Source organism: Mytilus trossulus, chromosome 9 (assembly GCF_036588685.1).
Source record: "Mytilus trossulus isolate FHL-02 chromosome 9, PNRI_Mtr1.1.1.hap1, whole genome shotgun sequence".
Lineage (NCBI taxonomy): Eukaryota > Metazoa > Mollusca > Bivalvia > Mytilida > Mytilidae > Mytilus > Mytilus trossulus.
In genome coordinates, this window is record NC_086381.1 from 13,196,791 (window position 1) to 13,221,415 (window position 24,625).

The 24,625-nt window shown below is 31.1% G+C and overlaps 1 protein-coding gene across 1 annotated transcript; it reads right to left on the reverse strand.

Annotated features, from left to right (window-relative positions):
• Window positions 1-833: 833 nt before the first annotated feature.
• LOC134684306 (uncharacterized) lies at window positions 834-19,137 on the reverse strand. Its single transcript, XM_063543592.1, has 15 exons — window positions 19,048-19,137; window positions 17,678-17,912; window positions 16,609-16,684; window positions 14,986-15,153; window positions 14,553-14,754; window positions 13,507-13,797; window positions 10,708-10,831; window positions 9,033-9,133; window positions 8,541-8,653; window positions 7,932-8,029; window positions 7,109-7,170; window positions 3,136-3,360; window positions 2,555-2,658; window positions 1,698-2,484; window positions 834-1,281 (listed from the first exon to the last, which is right to left on the reverse strand). Exons 1-15 carry the CDS (start codon window positions 19,127-19,129, stop codon window positions 1,202-1,204), a joined length of 2,748 nt encoding a protein of 915 aa, XP_063399662.1. The 5' UTR covers window positions 19,130-19,137; the 3' UTR covers window positions 834-1,201.
• Window positions 19,138-24,625: the final 5,488 nt, after the last annotated feature.

Below are 24,625 nucleotides of genomic sequence, written 5' to 3' on the forward strand. Positions count from 1 at the left end.
TTTCCGTTTTGCATTTTCCTCGGAGTTAAGTATTTTTGTGATTTTACTGTTTATTCATTTGTAATGCCACAAATGATGTACAATCCCTCCAATTTAACGTTAATGGCTTTGTTTCCAAATTGAAAGAAGAACGTCAAATTAGAACATAAACAAAACTGTGACATCTAAGTTATATAAACGGGGATAATAATCTTCGAAGATATGAGATGTTATAATTATTTTGTATTGTTATTTATTTGATATTGATATTTATTTAAATAATTTATGCGATATCATAAAATTTAAAATATTGATATTTGTTTCACAAAAAGAGAGAGATTACTTCATAAATATATATATATATAGATTCTACAGTGTTGGAATATACAAATAGAGTCTCTCAAGAGCCTTTGTCGCTCACCTTGGTCTATGCATGTTAAACAATGGACACAGATAAATGCATGACAACATTGTGTTTTTGTGATGATGTGTTTGTAGATCTTACTTTACTGAACATTTTTAAGTTGCTACAATTATCTCTATCTATATAGAACTTGGCCTAGTAATTGCAGTGGAAAATATTTTGTAAAAATTTACAAAAGTTTACAAAAAATTATGAAAATTTATGAAAATTGTTAAAAATTGACTATAAAGGGCAATAAATCATTAAGGGTCAATTGACAAATTTGATCATGTTGACTTATTTGTAGATCTTGCTTTACTGAATATTATTGCTGTTTACAGTTTATCTCTATCGATAATAATATTCAAGATAACCAAAATCTGCAAAATTTCCTTAAAACTACTAATTTGGGGGCAACAACCAAACAACGGGTTGTCCGATTTGTCTGATAAACATTTTACCTAACGTCAGATTTGCTGTAAATGCTTTGGTTTCAGAGGTATAAGCAAAAATCTACATTTTATCACTCTGTTCTATTTTTAGCCATGGCGACCATCTTGGTTGGGTGGCCGGGTCATCGAACACATTTTTCAAACTAAATACCCCAATGATGATTGTGGCCAAGTTTAGTTAAATTTGGGCCAGTTGTTTCAGAGGAGCATATTTTTGTAACAGTTAACGACGAAGGACGACGAAAACGACGGACGACGGACGCCAAATGATGAAAAAAACTCACTTGGCCCTTTGGGCCAGGTGATCTAAAAAGTAATATATTAAAATGTTTTTCGCCTGTCAATATATTTTCATTCTAATCAAGAGCTAATTCCCAGTATCTTCCACGGTATACTCGTTGTAGCCTTTGTTGACATTTGTCGGTGCTCTGAATTGTCCTTTGATTTCTGAAAGTTCAAACAATCCAATAATTAGATTTGAATATTTGTAAAATATGTTCTTTTAATTTTAAACGAAAAAAGGGTAATATTTTCAAGGTGAGTCTTGTGTAGAATAAATACATAGTTATGAATGTTAACAAATCTGGATAACGAAGCTCTTTGTGTATGATCTTAAGTATTACGTTAACTAAAATTTGTTCCTTTTATACCTTAGCTTTGCTCTTAACTCGACTAAGTAATATTAGAAAATAGTAAGCAGATGATTAAAAAACATCAAATAAGACTAATTATAATAAAAGATATAATATATGAAAATATTCAAGTAGGTACTTTTGATGAAACTGATATATATAACAAAAGTGTTACAAATGCAAAGTATTAAGATATGCATGTAGATACTATTGAAAAATGAAAACTTTTACCTTTCTTGCTGCTTGATTCTTTGTATGTCTTGCAAATTAAAAACAACAAGACAGCAATAAGTAATAAACCGACAATAGAAAAACCAGCAATGATGCCAGTGGAAGATGCAGATGTGGAACTGGTTCCTTGGGATAGTTGGCTTTGTGATGATTCCTTTGGATCATTATTAGTTGTACAAGTCATGCTTTTGATTGCTTCCTTAACTGCGTCGTTTAACGACATGTACCCTCGGTTATATTCAATTCGGTTGAGGCCTGTCAAGTCCATCGAAATAACGACAGCTTCTCCACTATTGTCAGATTTTCTGGTAAGTTTTACATTTTCAAATTTAAGTTCTGCTACCAAGCTGGTTTGTTCTTGAGTATTATGTAAAGCTTCAGCAGTAAAATTACAGTCGGTTTGACTTTTTGCTAAAGGAGTCGTTAAGGAAAATGAACCGGACACGGGTTTTTCTAAGAGGTTAAATAATTCTTCACGATTTATATTTGTGTTTTTCGACTTTGGAATGACCTTGAGATATGGAGATGTCTGTATTTGATTCTCGCTCAGTTTAAGCTTCCATTCTTGGTTGATGGTTTTAATTATACCAGTGTTTGTGTCTACAACTGCGCGGGTACAACCAACTACTGCTACCATTTTTATAATTTGAGTTATATTTGTGTTGGTATCAATATGAATTGAAGATATTTTGATAGCCGTAGTGTACATCGCAGATGGCAAAGTAAGATTAAGTGTATTGTCCATTACGGTTCTTTTAAGATTAGATATCTGTGAATGCCTCATTTTCTTCGTTTACATAGGCTAAAGTAAAGTTATATTTGTCAAAGTCATAGGCATGTTCTATCTCTAGCTCTACATAATTGACCATGACGTTGACATCAAAAGAAATAACGATATAATCAGAAAAATCGTATCGATCAGTGAAATCAGATGAGCTTGGATATATCAATGCGTTGCAAACTGAAATAGAATAAAATTTATTATTGAATAAAGAAATATACTTTTTCCTCTACTTCTGTAGACACTTACATGAGTGATTAATGTCACGCAGGGTTGACGAACTATACCATGTATACTAATATAGTGTTGAAAACACACTTCCATATGCACATGTCTTCCTTGTATGTTGTGCTGTAGTAATTTATAAAACGACCAACAACGATCTTTAAATTCGTTCTTGCTTTAGATTTTAAATATTTTACATTCGAGCGAACGGCATAATGATCTTTTTTTTACAGAACGCCCTTTGGTGTAAATATTACACGCTTTGTAACCTTGATGAGTTAGTTTTTAACTTAGAATATCTTTTGTGTTAATTAGTGAAATAGTTAGTACATATATTTAGAATATTAAAAATTTAAACAACAAACTATCTTTATTTAATCAAATATTTGCAAGAAGTTCTTTAAATGAGGAATGCAATATTAATACATATACCTGTTGAAATCGGTTGATGTGCTCCTGGTCCTATTTCTTTGACTCCTAATTTACCCATGCTTTCTACACTCATTAACTGTGTAATTCCATGGTCCCAGAAAGATTTTCTTGGCATTGATGATAAAACATGAATAAAACCCGTGTCGCTGACCTTGACAGGCTGTCCTTGTAGGTTAGTTTTATCTGTACTATGGAATGTAAACTTCACTGGATACAGATCTAGATCTACGATCACAAATAACATCGGTGAGGTCAAAGTCAAATATGTTCAACAAGATCTATTGTCATATTTGATAAATAAAAGAACTACGATTCTAATGTAAGGTTTTGATCTGTAAGGTGATGTTTATTCATTTATTATGTTAAAAAAAAATTTGCTGTTTGCATTTGGTACTATTGACATATTTTCATTATTAAACAGAAGTTTATATCTAGTAAATACACAATATTGTCAAATTGGAAAAGAAGCACGCAATTCTTTTTTAAATAGTTCGTCATTTTGGAATCCGATTCAATCAACGAAATTTGATATATAACAATAATTCGTACTTTTTTCTACGAAATTGGAATTTTTATGAATTTGCAGTTTCATTTTACACAGATACAATCAAACCTTTCCAGTTTAACGGTCTCAATAGTAACGTTGATTTTCCTTTTTAGATTAACTACATATTTTTTTATTTCCTGCTACACATGTGAGTAAACATTAATTACCATAATGGTTACAAAAAATGCAAGAGACAGACGATAAGAAACTTCCTATCGAACAAAACTCTTATAATGATATCACATCCAAGTTGAGGTAGAAAATACTGATACATGTGAAGAAGGGATAAGAAACGGTTCTTGTTTATCTTGGTAAACCTAAACCTGACAAAGTATTGTTGTGCAGTTATAAAAGAAACTAATGAGGCATCCTGGAATTTATTTATCGTTTAAGGTATGAGATAAAAAAAAAAAAAAAAAAAAAAAAAAGTTTGATACTATGGTTCGAAATGGCGATAACAAAACTAAACAAATATCAGAAAATCTTGATTTAAATAACAGAAATATACAGGGATGCTTTTCTACTTCTCGTTGAAAAGAGTAAATATATGGTACCAGTTAAAGCTTTGAGAGGGTATTTTCTTCTTTCCTAATCTAAGAGGGTAGAGAAATTAGTTTGCCTCTCATTCAAATTATCAAAACTAGAGGAGAAAACTAACTGTTGATGTGTGTAATAATAATAAATATTTACCAATTGCTCTTTGTTTAAATTGAAGACCACTTCTGATCTCGTATATACGACCAATACAATGGCCTTTATTCCAAAATACTTGTCTTTTTTCACCATTTATCAAAACTTTAATGTATACTCCATATATACGGTTTGTTGTTATTCCATGGAGACCCTTCAGATAAAAATAAATCATAATATATGCGTTAATTAAAAAGGACATCAATAGCTTACTTGAAATCGAAAGTAAAACAATCTTTACTGTACATCTGAATGATTAATGTATTGGCGAATTTGAGATTTTGCCCATCATTTTCTATAATCCCAGTTTAGATAGTTTACCTTTTTTCAAAGTTGTGATTAACATTCTGTAAAGACATTTTGTAGTAAACGGCACGCTACCCTTTAGATGTTTATTTTTATTTATTTGTGTCTTTCATTGTCTTCGCTCAATGAGTACATTCTGACTACTTTTGCTTTTTCATCACTGGTTGTAGAAGGGAGAATATATAAGTTTTTACAATTTTGAGTTTTGAACCATAATGCATGAAAGAAACGTTGGTATAATGAAATACAATCTCAAAAATGATAAAATAAAAAAAAAAGATACTAAAGGGATAACTCATAAGTCAACGACAAATACAATGCCATGGCAAAGACAAATAAAGAGCTGCGCTGTAAGCGCATGATACGCCCGTTGCCCTTTAATCTTGTCTTTATGCTTTAAATGATTTTTTTCAACGAATAAATTTCCTTGGCCTTTTCCGAAATATTTTTCAAGAAGAAAAATTCCATAACTGTACAACATCAAATCAGATATTATATAAAAAAAAAAAGGTACTAAGTTCAATAGATATTAAAAAGTCAGCATGGTTTCATCATAAACTGCTGAAAGCATTTTCGATTCATTATTCGAAAAACTGGAAAAAAGCCAAAAATGTAAAATCTGAAATTTATAAAAATCAAAAGGGATCTTACATGAATTGATATGAACAATTCACCAAAGTTTCATAAAAGTTGGTGAAAGTGTTTTTGAGTTATTGAGTTATTGTCCAAAAACTGGAAAATCTCCGATTTTTTATGTTTAAAAAAGGGGAGATTTTCCAGATTTTTCAATAACATGGAAACGTAAAATCTGAAATTTATAAAAATCAAAAGGAAGTTTACGTCAATAGATATATACAATTCACCAAAGTTTCATTAGTTGATGGAAGTATTTTTGAGTTATTGTCCGAAAACTTGAAAAAAAATCCCTTTTTTTCTAATATGGAAACGGAAAATTTGAAATTTCTAAAAATCTAAGGGAGCTCACGTCAAAATAGATATAAACAATTCAACAAAGTTTCATAAAAGTTGGCGGAAGCGTTGTTTAGTAACTGTGCGAAGTGTGGACGACGGACGAACGGATGGACGGACAACGGTATACCATAATACGTCCCGTCTTAGACGGGCGTATAAGAACGGTTAACAGACAAAGCACAATACACACATTTTTTTTTGTAAGACTGAGGAACACAAAACCCACCAAAAACCGGGTTAGGATACTAAGTTGTCAAGTGATATATAATTGACCTTATGAAGTCCGTAAGTATACTTTAAGCTCATGACAGCTGTGCAGATTTTGCATTATTAAGTTCTTCTATGTATCGTCAATCATTTCAAAATATTTATATACTAATGCCTTGCAAACTTATATCAAAATTAACCATACCATAATTCGTAATTTGCCAACTTGTCCAATATCGTGCTCAATGATAATGTCGTGAAACCAAATGAACCCACATATACCTCTCTTACAACTACAGCGAACATTCACGTTACTTCTTATCGTGCCTTCTGATCCGATTATTTGTACTTGGAAAAAATAGTTTTCCTCAATATGACATGCGTATTTCAGAGATACTAAATACGAACAATCTAAAATATTGGTAAATTACATTATTATTTACAGAGTAAAATTTATGGCATTACACAAGCAATTCTTTACATGTACCACACATTTATAAGATCAATTATATTACATTGCATAAAAGCTTTTAGTGCGCAACTGATAAAGGTGTACATTTTGTATTGGCTTTATCTAGAGAAGTGTACCATAAAACTGTTTTGTTGTTTACAATGTGTTTATAAATTGCAGCACTTTAAGTTTTTGTATTATGAAGCATGACAGGTTTGTAGCAACAGTATTTATTATAGTGATATTTTTACATTGTAAATAAGCGGGAGGTTTGTCTAGCCATACAATTTGGTTCAACCCACCATTTTAAAATGTTAAGTAACACTTAAGAAATACGGCAGTTGTTATCAAATATTTCGTTTATAGGTATGTTGTTCTTTGGTTATTTTCCTCTTATAGTCGGTTGTAATTTGTAACTCGGATTTTTTATCTCAATCGATTTACGACTGTTGAACAGCAGTATAATACTGTTGATTTTCTTCATCATAATTGTCTTAATTGTTATATAGGGGACATTGGTTTTGTATTTGAAAATTTGGGGCATTCATTGGCAACCCAACTGTTAAAAATTGAGTTACTGGTGAAGCGACATAGTATATAGGGTCCAGTAAATGAGTATTGTAAATCATCAAATATCAAAATAATAAGTTCATCCGTTTTAAAATCAATTGCATGATGCGACAAATTGAGACAATCAGACTTTAACTATATGACCTTATAGGCGGTTTATTTAATGATAACAAAAAATAAACCTAGAAGTACTAAAATACTTTAGATGTCATGAATAGTAATTAACTTACCTTTCTCCTTCTTCAGAAAAATTGAGAAGTCAGTGATCTGACTGTGACTGATGTTGACATTTCTGATAAAAATAAAGTCGATATTTATAGACAAATTTTATTGCCCTGCTCTCATAAACATTCATATACTCATAACAAGTATTCGAAATACTAGTATCAAATAAAACGCGCTTCAGACAACATTGATTAGGTAGTTATGAATGATAAGGTGGAATAAGTAGTTTATGTTTGAACCAATATCTCATTAAAAATGGTTTTTATATTCGATTGACGCATTCAGGCTTTCTCCCTCATGAGTTTATTCGATTCCTTTAGATATTTACACGGGATTTGTATATTCAAAACTTGATTGATGAGAAGACAAGTAAAATCACAAAAATACTGAACTGTGAGGAAGATTAAAAACCGAAAGTCCCTAATCAAATGGCAAAAGCTCAAGCGCATCAAACAAGTGCACAACAACTGTCATATCACAGAAAATAAATGCAAACTGGAAGGATTGTGTATCCTACTGAATTCCATGTCGTATTGTATATAATATATACATATAGATGTATGATTCCATGTCGTATTGTATATAATATATACATAGAGGTGTATAATTCCATGTCGTACTGTATATAATATATACATAGAGGTGTATAATTCCATGTCGTACTGTATATAATATATACATTGAGATGTATGATTCCATGTCGTATTGTATATAATATATACATAGAGATGTATGATTCCATGTCGTATTGTATATAATATATACATAGAGATGTATGATTCCATGTCGTATTGTATATAATATATACATAGAGGTGTATGATTCTACCTTCGTTCGTCTTTATCTGTAAACACATCCTGTAGTCTTGCGTCAGATGGCATATCTGTATTTAAAATCATCACTTTACCCATATACAACATATCGCCCTGTAAATAAAGAGAAAATAAAGAAAATGTACACAAAATATATTTGTAATGTCAGACAATCTCTTCCTTTGAATAGTTATTAATCACATTTCTTTATATGCCGTCTTTGTATTATAAATTTATGACTATAATTCACTATTTATTGTTTATAACAAATAGTGTCTAAACATGAATGTGAACGACCACTTGTTTTTCGAATGGAAGAGGTTTTTTTAGTTTTCAATTCAAATATCATAACTTAATCATGGGCATACAAAATCTTAGAAACTTGAAATAGATATTAGATTTTGGCTTCTAATTTATCTTATACTATCTTATCTATACAAATATAAAAAAAGAAGATATGGTATTATTGCCAATGAGACAACTATCCGCAAAAGACCAAAATGACACAAACATTAACAACTATAGACAACTAGAGAATGGAAATTGAAGCGCCTGATTATGCGCGTGAATCTGACAAACGATGTTACCTGTTTCTGAACGTTGTATGAACTTTTACTGTATTTACCTCTAACGTTTTCAGAAGGTAAGGTTCTCCATAATGTAAGTTATTTCCAAATGCATTGAAACCCTCTGGTGGAACAATTTGGAATAATCCGTCGTAGTTCGTTACTTCGGGCACTAAAAAGAAATATTCAACAATTAAAATATGACATTTTGTAAACAAAAAAACCTGTAGGTACCTCCATAATTACCACAAACCAAGGTGAGCTTGGATAGGGCGATTGAAGTACATTCATCGAATGTTTTCTTATACATCCTCCCTATGATACGCTAGAGATGTAAAGTGAGATAGCATCAAAACAAAAGAGTGCTAAAACTATATTATCAGCTAATGACTGCTTTGTCTGCATGAGTTGCACTGAATAGGTTTGCTTTCATAGTAGTTCTCTATTTACGCGACATTACAAAAAAGTTAAATTTGTACTTATAATTCATTTATATACATCTATATGGTTTCTGGTGTTCAATGAAATTCTGCCCTAATAAGTTAAATCACCTGTAGTTAAAGGTTTGACTGTCATTCCTGGTGATATTCCGTAATGTTGGGACAAAGCCAAAAAACTATTTCCATTTGTCACTTTGATAAAATCACCAAACCTGTAGAAATAAAAAAAAAAAAGGACGGATTGTATTTACACATAAATTGTACGCAATCCTCACTCCTAATATTTTTGGTTTTAAAAATAGAATAAAACAATATCAGTCATATGAATATTATATTGCAAAGGAAAATAATAATGTTGATGTATATGAAAAAATTTGGACCCCATTACAATATATATTTCCACCATAGAGAATGATATTAATCTGTGAGCAAATTATTTGATTAGATTTTGTTTATTCTTGGATGAATATAATTGTAAACAATAATTATTTATTATTAAGTAATGTATGTGTCTATACAAGTAAGAATTGGAGTGTTTATGAGAGACTGAGAGAAAGTGAAAGTGAATGCAAATGGTTCTCATTTCTTTTTTCTATTTACCTCTTTACATTGATATTTCCTGATATTTATTAATATATTCATAAATTTTTACCCTTTCCTTTTTGTTTTTTGTTTTTTTTTGCTTTCTTATTTCTTAATTACTTTAAGCGTGTTTTAAAGCTTATCTTAGTTATTTATTTTCATTTTATTTATTTATATTTTTTTTCTTGTGAGGGAGGAGTTAAAATTTAGTAAAATCATTTAAACATTTATTGCTTTCAAAAAGGGAGGGAAGAGAGAAGAAAGAGAAAAAAAAAATGAAACTACTCTTGATTTATAATCTTTGTTGTTTGATTCCTTAAAATCAAAAACTACATAATATGTCATTCATGAAGAAGTGTTTATTTTTTGTTTGTAATATTAGACATTTATGTCGAACCATCTTTATATTTGTTAGCATTTAACTTACATGTATTTATACCGGCATATTATATATATATATATTTGGTGAATATTACTAACAACCACTAACTCCTGTATATATAAATATCATTACTAATGTTAACGAGGCCGGGATAAGGTACCGGTAATCGATGTTTTAAACTAACAAATGTAAAGATTTCAATAAAATATATAAACCTTAAAAAAAAAAAAATTGTACCCAATCAGGGTTAAAGATTAAAAAAAAAATGGAAATCAAAATTGAAAATAAATCAGCATAATACTGTTTAAAATGGAATAAGAATGATGCGAAGTCACATATGTTATCATATATGACTGAATGGAAGTCGACACAGTTAGATGGCAAATAACTTTTAACGAGAAATATGTTTTAAGTTCAATGATCCGTTGTTTCTAGTTTTGCTTGTGATGAAGAAGTCATGTACAATTTTTAGATAAAAATTTGAAAAATAACAACTTATGCAAAAGGAGTTATCGAATAAGTAGCAAACATTTTACTATTGGGTTCACAAAACATATATTATATTGGTTTTGAGTAAAAGTCATTGCCTGTATTTCCCCAAATTTCAAGCAACGATTTAGTCCCGCATTTTCGGCAAAAACAGTTAAAAAAAATATTTGTATTTTGTCACAGTTGTTTTTTGTATAGCGATCACTTTCCAAACAAGGATTGAAGCTTGTACATTCTGCTATCTATTGGAAGTCAGTTAACTTTTCCGTTCATTTCTTTATTCCTTCACTTCTTTTGTACTTAAATTCTTTCTATGTATTTGTTCGTGCTTACTTGAAAGTAGTTGCGTTTCCGTCCGAACTTGATTCTGATAAAAGACTACAATGATTTGCTGATATTGTTTTAGTACAGTAAGTAAACAGAGCCTTGCGCAAACATTTCCGTCTCTCGTACAATCCTAAAAAAAGAAAGACGATGGTGCATATATCATTTATGATCAGTTTTATATAAACAATTAAATATAATTTCAGTGATGACCTGCTTTCTGATATTTATAGATTAACTACTCCAAGAATTCAGTATCAATGAGTTACCGAATAATGCATACATTCACGAATTAGATTAATGAATATGAGTAAATTATCAGCGTCATTCGGTCACAAGTTGCATATTGTTTTTTGATATTGGGAACCAAATTTAATATCAATATACAAAAACTGAAAGAGTATAAAACAAAAAATAAATGACATATGGGGACGTAGGAGGAATACTGCCATCGCTTTTGCAAAAGAAAAGAGACAAAAGACAATCATAAGTCCACATTTTCAAAACAGAAGATTGAGAATTGCTAACCCATTAAATTGCAAAAAGGTTACTAGAGGCGCTATGTGCATTTTCAAATATGGCCACTGTCAAAATCGTTATAGGAAGAACATTGATGGTATACAAAATGCCAAAACAAATGGATAAACATTATCATTTAGGACAATAACTCTCTTGCAAAAGACTTGTTTAATAGTCACATTGGCCTTTGTGTACATCTTGCATGGTTGATATTTTTTTCTGTTTACAGTTTCTAGCTACACTACTAGAACTATAATTTACTTAAGGAATGACTGTAATAACTTTTCTGTCTATGAAGAAATAACATTAAAAATGTGGTGCACACTGAATAACGCGCGTAGCGGGTTATTTAACAGTGTGCACTACATTTTTTATGTTATTTGGAATAGACAGAATAAAAAATTACAGTCATTTCTTATAATTTAATTCTAAACTCCATTTTAAACAGTAGAAAACCATTAAAAACGTTGATGACGTCACTGTCACATGACTAAATTATGTCTATGGGCTCATAACAAAAATACGTCAGCCAATCAAAAGACGCGTTACATCCAAAATTAAATTATAAGAAAATGAACATAAAAAGTCATCCAATGAATTTATTCTAATACATTAATTCATGATCCTAGCTTTTAAATTTTTGGGGTTCAGACATTCCTGACAAATGGCTTCAGAAACACATTAATTATAAACGGAGTGGCTATTCGTCCGGCTAGCCGGACGAATAGTTAAAAATCTCTATTCGTCCGGCCATCCGTCTGCGGATGCGCAAATCTTCAATATCAACAAAAGTGTCATGTGATGCGGAAAGTGTCCCGGATGGTGTCGGATAACACACGCGGTGTCGGATAACACACGCGCGTATGCAATGGACGTTTTGAGATTGGAGATAGTTACTTATATTTAAAGATGTCATAGAGAAAACCTGAGAGAATGTGATTGCTTTAAACAAATGTAAACAGGAGTGATTCTAGAAAAATAGCGTGTACATGTTAATTGTGAGGAATCTGAGTGAGGAATAAGCTTGAAATCGAAGTGAAATTGATGATTTACCCCCATTTACCTTATGGAGGCAAAACGCATTCGGAAAAAATACTATATCAAACTTGCTTGAATGAAAATTACTATATCAAACTTGCTTGAATGAAAATTACTATATCAAACTTGCTTGGATGCATTATTTTCAAGTTCTACTACAACGGAGATATATGAACATACTGATGTGCCTTGACAGTGAATAAGACACAAGGGTTGGAGTACCCACTCCCTTTTTTCTGTTATATCTATACACAATTCCCAAAACAATATTATCGAAAACAAAATCCTACTTTTGGGGACAGGTTACACGTGCCTGCCCTTGTCTCTAATTTTCTATGAATTAAAAATCTCCGAACAATTTAAATGAAGAATCGTGCATAATCATATGGAGACCTTCCTTTAACCAAACTTCACAGAAACAATAAATTAAGGATCTTTTGGAATCATAGATAAAGCCAATAATGATTGGCCAGACTATTTACCTTTAATGAAATTCTTAGGCAGAACTACAAAAGAGAGAAACATCCCCCCTCCTACCCAAATTCCTTAAGAATATTAAAAATAAAAAAATCTGAATCAAATGTATAGTTTTTTTTTTTCTTTATTAGAATGAGTTCTTTTTCATAAAACGATGTTAGACAACATTTTTTCAAACAACTCGTGCTTTATTTAAAACCTTCAAAACACAAAGCTATATCTTGATTATTATGTTTTTGGCCGGACAAATAGCGAAAAACCGTAAAAATGCTATTTGGCCGGCTTGCCGGATGAATAGACATTTTTGACTATTTGTCCGGCTAGCCGGACAAATAGCCACTGCCAATTATAAAACAGGGGCGAACGATATCAAAAAACATATCATAAGTCGAAAATAAACCTACACAACACAAAACAGAAAAAAGACAGAAAAACACAACAATATACGAAATAAAACATATGAAACTTAAAACTGTGCAACACGAACCCACCAAACCTGGGGGTGATTTCATGTGTTACAGTAGGGAAAACAAATCATGCTCCTCTTGCGGAACCCATTGTGTTGCTCATTTAAGTACATATCCATTGATAAGCCTTATTCAATTTGTCACATTTGTGGGAAAGTGGAAGGGATTGTAGGTACGACGAATGGAACAAATCCATCGTCATCTATAAAACAGATATTACATAACGGTCAACCAACTCTTAATGGCTTCAGTTAAGTAAAATTAAGTATTGTTTCACATTATTAAGATAGAAATTTTTGTATTTTACCAGGTATAGTCTTTTTAAAGTATTCTGGTTTAATTAGCGTGTCGATTGAAGACAATTTATATTTGATAGGCGCTGGATTGTCCGCCGCAGATTTCGCCCATTCACGTAAACTGTCTGTAGATCCAGTGCTATCATCACCGAAACCGGAAGGAGGACGTCCACCGGTATAGTATTCTCTTTGCTCCTTTTCAGTATTTCGAACCATTTCTCTCAATTCTTTATTGCTTGCTACTCCTACACTAAATCCCCCACTTACACCATAAGGAGTAGATAGTTCGGCTGCAACCTTAGTTAAAACAAACAAATGAATAGTCAAACCTACTAGGCTTATAAATGTGTATGCCAGACACTCGTTTCGTCTGCATAAGACTCTAAGGTAAAACAAATGAATGTTCATATTTTTTTAATATATTCTTCCTATTTTACAATATCATGGCAATATAAAGAAGACGTGTTGTGATTGTCAATGCAACAACTCTCCATTCAAGTCGCAGTGTATTAAACGTTAAAAATGTTTGGTCAAAGTACGAGTCGGCTATACTGAGAGTAAAAGTGAGGACCATATCTAAGACATAATTTTTCACTCATAAATGCAATACTGAGGTATATGCTGTGCATTTTTAGTTTTATATAAATACAGGAATGAGCTGTGGCTTTGATATTTATTGACATTTACGCTTTTAAGAATGTAACAACAACAGCGCCAGAAAGATACTCTTTAAAAAAAGTGCAAATATAAAAAAATTTAAAAAATGGAGCGCACATTTACTATAAATTAAAGTGCAAGTGTTTTAAAAATTAAATCGCAAATGTTTTAAAATATTAAATTGGGAAGAGCAAATATTAGTATTATAAAATTTAAAGTTCAAATGTCAATTATAATACCAAATGTTCTATAAAAAAGTACAAACTCCTGTGCCGAATTTATTCAAGTTGTATGAGTTATTTTAGTGCTAGTATTTGAATTTTTTATTTTTTTCGATGCTGTTTCTGATAATTTATTTTTTCTTTTCCTTCTTTCATTTCAATGTTTTTGCTTTCCATAGCCGAGATACCAACAGACTGGAATCTATCGACATCGGAATTCTTAAATCTAAGTTCCTGTGTTGCCTTTGCTCCCATGACTACTTCAGTTGTATAATGTGTTCCAAACTCTTCGACCAGATTAATATACATCTGTTGTATCGCATTCTCTTCACAATTCTCACTCGGCAAGGCTCTGAGACTGTTATCCAAAAAGACACTCAGCTTGATCATAGAGTCAATATATAATCAAATTAGAATTGAAGAAAGTTACGACAATGCGACTAATAGAAATGAATGATACAATGATAATTGTTATTTTTAATGTGAGATAACAAACGTTGAAGATAGATCTATTTTTGTTAATTCCACCGTATCTTATTTTAATGTATAACATATTTGTATAGCTTTAAAAATGATTATGCTTGTGGCATGCGTTTACATATTAAAATTCACCTTTGACATTGTTCCAGTTGACGCTAATCTAGCTTTGTAAACATTGGCTCTTCCAATTATATCCAAAGTAGTTGCTTCTCCTTTAGACATCTCCTTTACTGTTTTCTGGTAGGAAGCGCTGGCACTGAAACTTCCAGTGTAACCATAACCGCTACCTTCTGCGTGGACCTAAAGAAATTGATGAAAATACTTTTTTTCAGACAAAATTCATGTTATCGATTGCCAACGCTAAATAACAGCTGAAAAAATTAATTGCAAAAGTTAATTAATTTATTTTTTAAACTTTTTCTAGGTATTCATTTCAGACATTTTATTATTTTTTAAACTGATTTCAATTTTCTGATATTATATTGTGAGATTACCAAATTTGAATTTGATATCATTGTGATTCTGCTCAAAATCCGAAGAAAAAAATTGATTTAGTTTCCGCTGATAAAACAAATTTAAAAGTAGATAAACCCCCATATTGCTGAATTGGTTATTTCTATGGTTTTGTCACTGTCTCAATTTATAAACATCACGACATAAACAAAAGCAGTATGGAAGTGAAAACAGATCAATATTTGTGCCAACGGTTTTAAACAATGTATAAGGAATGAAAAGTGGAAATCGAAAGAAGTATTTTCTTATTCATGAGTCAAAATAATTAATACTAATAAGATAGTACATTGTAAGTCAATTACATCGAACTTTCATTAAAAGTACAAACGAACGAAACAAGGAAAGGATAATAAGTCCATTTAGTTGATAAGTTTATTATTTCCCCAAGACTTTAGTATGAAACCGAAATTTGAATAGCAAATCGTTGCTCTCATAAAATTTAATATGGGGACGAAGTCCCCAATTACGATAGAAAAATCAATGAAAAAAAAATAAACTTCCCTTTTCCGGTCTTGTTTGCATGAGACTTTGAATAAAATATATCTATTTATCAGTCTAGTAAAATATAGGAAGGAACTCAATACCAATTCATATTTTTTAATTTAATTTTTAAAAAAACTTACCTGATGACAGTGTTTCTTTGTTTAAATTGAATATGACGTCATAACTTAAACAACGTCACAATTAACGATATGGCAAGCCACAAAACCAGGTTCAACCCACCATTTTTATCCTTTTAAAAATGTCCTGTACCAAGTCAGGAATATGGCCATTGTTATATTATTGTTCGTTTCTGTGTGTGTTACATTTTAACGTTGCGTCGTTTATTTTCTCTTATTTTTTAGTGTAAATTCACATTGCGATAAGACGTGTCACAGTACTTGTCTATCCCAAATTCATGTATTTGGTTTTTATGTTATATTTGTTATTGTCGTGGTATTTTGTATGATGCTTGGTCCGTTTCTGTGTGTGTTACATTTCAGTGTTGTGGCGTTGTTCTCCTCTTATATTAAATGCGTTTCCCTCGGTTTTAGTTTGTTACTCCGATTTTGTTTTTTGTCCATGGATTTATGAGTTTAAACAGCGGTATACTACTGTTGCCTTTATTTAAAATCCATAATATCAGAACCAAAATCGAAAACGTGACCGTATTTCCGTTTCTTTTTTTTTTAACATGTTTGAATTTAAAAAAAAAAATCATATAGACTTCGTCCCCTATCACAGGTTATGCATGTTACTTACGGAAACATCTACTTGTAGCATGCTCTGGTAATCTGTTTCCGTAATCAATTGATGATAGGACGATCCAAATGACGCACTGTGTGCAAGGGAAAAAAACAGCAACAATGGAAGAAATATCATAAATAGTACTTATTAAAATAAAATGCTATAAGTTATGGCTTCAAATCTATTTTAATTCACATTATCATGACTTTCCGTGTGCATTATGAGCTCGGGTTTACAACATTTTGTCCAATATTTGATAAATCAATTGAATAACGAATGATAACATAATTACAAGTGCTGCAATTTTTGGTTTGGTAAATCTTGATAAATGAGAAGCGAGTGTCATCAAAATAAATGTTTTATCGAGATTTTTGTATTGGAAATAATTCTAGGCTCTTCCAAAATTTAATTTAAAGGTCAACCCTAATTTGAGACACATTTTCGATCCTTTTGTTGCTATTATACGGTATGGGATTTTTCTCACTGTTATCATAGATGGCATAATGCTAACACCCATTTCAATTGAACCCTGTATGATAATTGGTTCACATCTTCTTATTCTTATATTCTGATGCCTCGTTCATACGTATATTTAATACGAGTTATATTCGAATCGAATGCGAATCGAATTCGCTAATCGTGTTTACACACTCTTCTTTTTTAATTCGAATTGATTCGAATTATCCAATTCGAATTAGAAATACACTTTTGTTAATATGAAGAAAAAAGTAGCGTCGTTTGGAGAGTAAAGCAAATTTAACGCGCATTGTTATTTGAATTAGAGTGGACGTAAGGGCTTAATCCGTTTAGACTGCGAATTAAACCAAATAGAATTAGTTAATGCGAATCAAAATCGAATTACGTGTGAAAAATATGAAACAGTGTCATTACATAATTCCTTTGGGCTTAATATAGAGAAATATTGAGAAATGCAGTTATACAATTGTTGTCCTAAATCCTTGCATCTTGTAATTTTAGGATAACTATTTTCTGAGCTGTTTTTTGTTTTACTGATAGAGTAAGCAAGAGCCATGAGAGGTAATGAAAGAACTAAGAATATTAATAACGACAAAATGTTCTCTACCTTGTTTCAGATATTACGTCAACGTTATCGGGTATTCGGTATTCTCCATCAGTGGTGAACCGGGACGTGGAGAAAGGTAAATCTATGACAGGAAGGCGAAATCCTTGGTCAACCTCTCCATTTTCGCTTGCTGGATTTCCTTTGTATATATCATATCCTCTGCCTATGTATCCTAAACTTAAACGGGACTTTGTGGCCATGAAAGGAGAATTTATTTCACTCTCACCTTGAGCATCTGAAAAAAGGCATACCAAAAATGTCAAACGATCAAGTGGTTCACAAAATTTAGAAAGTGCAATAAAAGTTTCTTTAAAAAGTAATATTTTTTTTTTTTTTTTTTTTTTTTTTATCTATTTATGAAAAGTTAAGCAATTGTACATAAACAAATATACAATTGTGTTTTGTTTTTAAGATTCAACAAACATAAACAAAACTCAAAAATTAAGAAAAGTTTTAAGAAAACCGTTGCTACTACCATTACGATAGTAAGTCGAAAGCAAATTATTTGTTTTCAAAAATACCCTCTCATAATTTTCAGATCACCCAAACTTATAAAATTGTAAATGATGGATAATACACTGTTTTGAAATCTCGCCAAGCTTTAAATATTTACTGCAAAAACAAACCCTCATGATTTGACCATAGCCCTGTTAAAGGTAAATCGTAGTATAGTATATTAATATACATATGGTTAAAGTCATAAGAAACGAGTGACCGGTGAAAAATAATGTTCTTCCAATTCTTGAACCAACGCATACAAACATCATAAACTTAGTCTTCTGTACTCGAATTTATCATTTTTTTCGTGTAAATTTCGTATAATCGTCATTTTTTTTTCGATCGGTCAGTGTTGTTGTGAAAATATGGCAGGTAATTAAAGTTCGTGTTTTGAAGCCGAAGTTTAACGATTGTCACCTGTTTGTCAACAATTGACGAAAAATAAACAAAAAAGCATGGAAATTGAGCACGTGTTTAAATTGTAAATACAGATAATAGTTTATTTTAAGGACATCCATGCGTATTGTGGTCACCGGATTTTTACGAGATGGGTCACACTGAGGTCTCCTTGCATACGGAAAAATGTCGGGGGAATAGCTTGCTGGAAGGAAGCAATTCAAATAAAGTAAACTTCTTCTAAATATGAATAAATTAAAGAATTTTCTTCAGAAAAAAGTATATGTACATAAGTTTTATAATGAAAACTATCCATTGAGTTATAAAAAACATATGCATTAATTTTTTTTTACTTGAGGTTTCTTATGACTTTAAACTGAACTATAGGGTGATAGACTATTATACAACAAGATTTATTAAACAACTTGTATTCAAGAAAAGATATCTGATTGTATCTTCAGACAGTTAATACTTACACACAAATGCTGCTAGTATTTCCAAACTGGTGAAAAACAACAGCCATGGCGCATGTACTAGCATATGTTGAAAGAGTATCATGATAATTCTGAAAAGGGAAATAATGGCAAATATTTACATTGTTTATCAGTTTCAACTGCTCCAACTTCAGTGTGTTACACATGGGCGTCAATTATGTGTTTGTCTCAATCTTTGAATGTCACAAAGTTTTTGGTAGGATTTCATGTTTTGTCCCAATTTCACCATAGCAGTAATGATGTCTGAATAACACTTATTTACTTAGTAAATTGTATAACATTAGTAACAGCTGTATGCATAGAATGGGAAATATTTTATATTTAACACTTGTTCATTGTGTAAAATTCAAACATTTATCGACATTTTTGTATTGGGAATATTTTTAGGCTTTTCCAAAGTTTAATATAAAGTTGCATTTATGGTAAACCCTAATGTGAGACACTTTATTGATCCTTTTGTTGATATTATACGGTATGGGATTTTTCTCACTGTTATCTTACGATGGCATATAAATTTATTTTTCTTCAATTGAAAAGAAGAATTTGAAAATGTAAAGAAGTGATATTGCTTAAATCGAAAAACCTCAAATAAAAGAGTTTTAAATTATCATACTGCAAGCGGAAAGTTTAAATTCAATTGTTCATTACCTTTTTTTAAATTAAAATCAAAACAATACACTTACCTAACAATTATGATTTTCTTCTTTAATGAATTTCAATCCCTGCATACAAAAAAATATTTTAAGGCATATAAAAATATCATAAAATTAACATAGATAGGTAGATGCAATATGAGAGTAAATTAAAGTGTATAGCTTTTTATATACAATATGTGTAGGGGTACTTTCGTTATGGTTGGTTGGACATGCAAATGTGAATAACATGCAGGGGAAATTTCTGAAAAAAAATGTTGGAAAGTTCACAAAAAATCTAGGACAGGACCTTTTCTCCAAACATTCCTGTATATCACTCAGGCAGAAAGAATTGAAAGTAGAAGTCCCGAAAAAACATCAATTATTGAAATGATATGTTAAGGCTATCTCAGTAAACTAAAATTTGAAGAAGGATTGATAAAAGTTTTTCAATATTAAAACAGAAGATGTGATATGCTTGCCAATGAGACAACTCTCCTTAAGACTTGTTTTTAAATCCCGTAATTAAGTAACATGTGACATTTTATTTCTTATTTGCTGTAAATTTCATTAATAAATACTGTTTAAATTAAAAATAGACGGTAAGAACCTTCATAAACAAATTCTATAAACTTGTTTTGGTATTTATTGATACAAAATTACTTTATTTTGAACATATATTTTAATCAGAAAAAAGGGTTTTAATGTTGCAATAAAATTGAGAATGGAAATGGGGAATGTGTCAAAGAGACAACAACCCGACCAAATAAAAAAACAACAGCAGAAGGTCACCAACAGGTCTTCAATGTAGCGAGAAATTCCCGCACCCGGAGGCGTCCTTCAGCTGGCCCCTAAACAAATATATACTAGTTCAGTGATAATGAACGCCATACTAATTTCCAAATTGTACACAAGAAACTAAAATTAAAATAATACAAGACTAACAAAGGCCAGAGGCTCCTGATTTAGGACAGGTGCAAAAATGCAGCGGGGTTAAACATGTTTAAATTTAAACCCTCCCCTGTACCTCTAGCCAATTTAGAAAAAACAATACGCACAGTAAAACTCGAGTCCGATGTCAGAATAGGTAACAAACGGAACTAAACAAAATGATTTCATACACAAATGACTACTAGTAGTAACTGACATGCCAGCTCCAGACCTCCATTAAACTGATTGATGTTTTTTTTGGGGGGGGAACCGCCGTAATATTACGGCCCACGCATGGTAAGAGTTAAAAAACGGAAAGCAACAAGTTTTAAACGGAAACCAATAGTTACAAAAGATAACCGCCCGGCAATCATCAGTCAAGGAAGACAACCTGCAATCATTAGTTACAAAAGGTAATCTTCTATCACGATTTACAAATTTCAGTCTGCAATCAACGTAGATAACTTGCATCTTTCAATTATGCTAATGTGCTTTGTCTGTATGACTTTTTGGGTTTCTGTGTTACAAATGACGTGACTTTGTACTTATACATCACGTCATTGTGTTATGGTGCTATGGTAAATTTTTATATTTTTGTCCTTCATTTTTGCTAATGTACTTTGTCTATATAGATACAAGAAGATGTGGTATAAGTGCCAATTAGACAACTCTTTATTCTTTATATGTATTTTTGTGCGTCTTTGTTACATATTTGTTTGTTTTTATAGTGATTAAAAAAAGGACAATAACTCCATAAGTGGTCAATTTACCATTTTGGTCACGTTGACTTATTTGTAGATCTTATTTTGCTTATCTTTATTGCTGTTTACATTTGATCTATATCTACAATAATATTCTAGAGCATAACCAAAAACTGCAAATTTTCCTTAAAATTAAAACTTCAGGGGTAGCAACCCAACAACTGGTTCTCAGATTTGTCTGAAAATTTTAGGGCAGATAGATCTTAAACTGATAAACAATTTTACCCTGTGAGTTTCGGAGATATAAGTCAAAATCTTCATCCTACCCCTTTGTTCTATTTTTAGCTATGGTGGCCATCTTGGTTGGAAAACCTGGTCATCGGACATATTTTTTAAATTACATACCCCAATGATGATTGTGACCAAGTTTGGTTTAATTTGACAGTGTAGTTTCAGAAGAAAAGTTTTTTGTAAAATATAACAACGGACAACAGACGACGGACGCCAAGTAATGAGAAAAGCTCACATGGTCCTTTGGGCCAGGTGAACAAAAAAACACATATATTGCATAAAAGTCAATGGAATTGTTCATGATTAATCATTTTCCGTTGAGTCTGAAACGGTTAGCTCACATATTCACGGATTTCATAAAACAATGCTATGGTAAAATTTATCAAAAATGTAAGATGCTACGACGAGGATAAAACCGGTTTACTGTATTCATTTAGATTGTATTGACAAATCATCGTTTTATCTTTATCTCCAGTGGTAAATTGTTATTTATCCCAAAATAAACCAGTATAAAACTTGTACTTTGAACACCGGTATACTGCTTTACCTTTATGTATACATATATGTATTATACATATATGCATACTAGTATAAATATATCGAAACTGATTTTTTTGAAATTTTGTCATTCTATTTTGACAATTTTTCTGTAAACTATTAGTTTCCCCTATTCTCGGAATCAAACAAACGAAAATGATACAATATTACACCTTTTAAATAAATGCATATGATTATCATAAATTATTTTCTTTTAGTAAAAGCACGTTATGTATTGAATTACTTTTTGAAAATATATGACAATGTTATACGTTACTTCCTTGTATATAAAATAATATAATAATAAAAAAAAAAAAAATATCCCCTCTGATTATCAGGGCGTAAATTGCTCTGTGTAGCGGTAAGATTAACGCACATACGGGCACCTAAAGATGTTAACCTCTAAGTCTTGTTTCTAGTGGAGAGTTGTTTCATTACGGAATGACTGTAATATTTTTTCTGTCTATGAAGGAATACCATTAACAATTTGATGCACATTGAATAACGCGCGTAGCGGGTTATTTAACAGTGTGCACCACATTTTTTATGTTATTTCGAATAGACAGAAAAAGTATTACAGTCATTTCTTATAATTTAATTCTAAATACCATTTTAAAGCGTAGAGAACCATAAAAAACGTTGATGACGTCACAGTCACATGACTTAATAATGTATATGGGCTCATACAAAAAAAACGTCAGCCAATCAGAAGACGCGTTACATCCAAAATTAAATTATTTGGACATACTGCAACATTTTCATATTTTTTTATATTAACTGCTTAAAAGGAACTAACATAGCTGGAAAACGCCCAAACGTGCCCCTTTAAACGTTGGTGAAATGATATTTAGCAAAGTTAATGCTAGTTACAGATGTATAAGGGATAAATGTGTCATTGCATGCATGGGAAGAAATCCGTACCATTTGGTTTGAAATGTAAAATTACGGTTATTCCTGGTGTCAATATGATAATATCTTTTGTTTTTGCATTAGATTGAATGCAAGTCTAAGGATTATTTTTGCAAAAACGATGGAAATTCAAATAAATGAGTTTCCAACAGGTTATGGTGATTCTCCTCTTCGTCTCGAGTTCTCAGCTGACACGTTAAACGTGTTTCTTTTTAATATTCATCATGTTCTGCAACACATACAGTGTAATGCAAGTTGTCGAAACATATCTATTTTCTTTATTTGCATTAACGCTAGTTAACAATTATTTTGAAGTACAGTTAAATTGAAGGTTAACATTTTCTTTCTTTTAATTTGAAACTTTTGAATCACATTGACTTTTTGAAGGCTGTTCAGGAAGGGAAAATATGTTGAAGGTAACTTCCTATATTGACGAAAATAAATTGTGTATTTCAATGACCCTTTGATAGAATAAAGTCGATCAAAAACTGTCGATGCTATATAAATAGATTCATCATAGATACCAAGCTTCAAATTATTTGCACTAGACGCGTTTGTCTACAATATTTTTGTGCTTTTAATTTTGTCTACAAAAGACTCCTTATTAATGACGTTCGAATCAAAAAATTTCAAAAGGCAAACTGAGATACAAAGTTGGAGAGCATTGAGGACCCAAATTAATACATTATATTCAGTTTTTAAACACAATGCTGATAAGTATTATGTGGACGAAAAGCGCGTCTGGCGTACTAAATTATAATCCTGGTACCTTTGATAACTATTTACACCACTGGGTCGATGCCTCTGCTAGTGGACGTTTCGTCCCCGAGGGTATCACCTGCCCAGTAGTCAACACTTCGGTGTTGACTTGAATATCAATAATTTGATCATTTTATATAAATTTCCTGTTAAAAAAAAGTTAGAATTTTCGAAAAACTAAGGATTTTCTTATTCCAGACATAGATTTCCTGAGCCGTTTTTGGCACAACTTTTTGGAATTTTGGATCCTCAATGCTTTTCAACTTTGTAATTGTTTGGCTTTATGAATATTTCGATATGAGCGTCACTGATGAGTCTTATGTAGACGAAATGCGCGTCTGGCGTACTAAATTATGATCCTTTTACCTTTGATAACTATAATTATTTTTTGTTAACGTGCAGATTGAGTTCTTTTTTTCTTTCTTTATCTTAAATGAGATCTGCCAAAATATTTAATAATTTCTCAAAAGTCTAAGTTATAAATATCTTATTTTTTACAAAAACAAATGAAAAGACCTATACGCCTTTAAGATAAGACAACAAAGTGATAGAATACCCTATTTATACATGTGTCAAAACGGTTAAAACCCTAAACAATACCCTAGAAACTAAACATATTTTCTTTCTTAATTAAATAACTTAATCTGCCATACACAAAAGTTGATTTTAATCACTTACTTTAAGTGCCTCCAACTATAGGGATTATGTGTCACCAAATATACACGGACGAACTGTGTGAGGAAATACTTCTGCTAATTTTAATTGTTTTCATTGAATTATAAATGAATCATTCAGTGACAT

What these genes read in the sequence shown, in the direction of transcription:
- LOC134684306 (XM_063543592.1), bottom strand. Translation starts at nt 19,129, where the DNA reads ATGATACTCTTTCAACATATGCTAGTACATGCGCCATGGCTGTTGTTT. An exon ending in AATACTAGCAGCATTTGTGT is followed by an intron (nt 17,913 to 19,047) that starts GTAAGTATTAAC and finishes GCCTTTTTTCAG; the next exon opens with ATGCTCAAGGTGAGAGTGAA. An exon ending in ACCTTCTGAAAACGTTAGAG is followed by an intron (nt 8,030 to 8,540) that starts GTAAATACAGTA and finishes CTTTATTTACAG; the next exon opens with GGCGATATGTTGTATATGGG.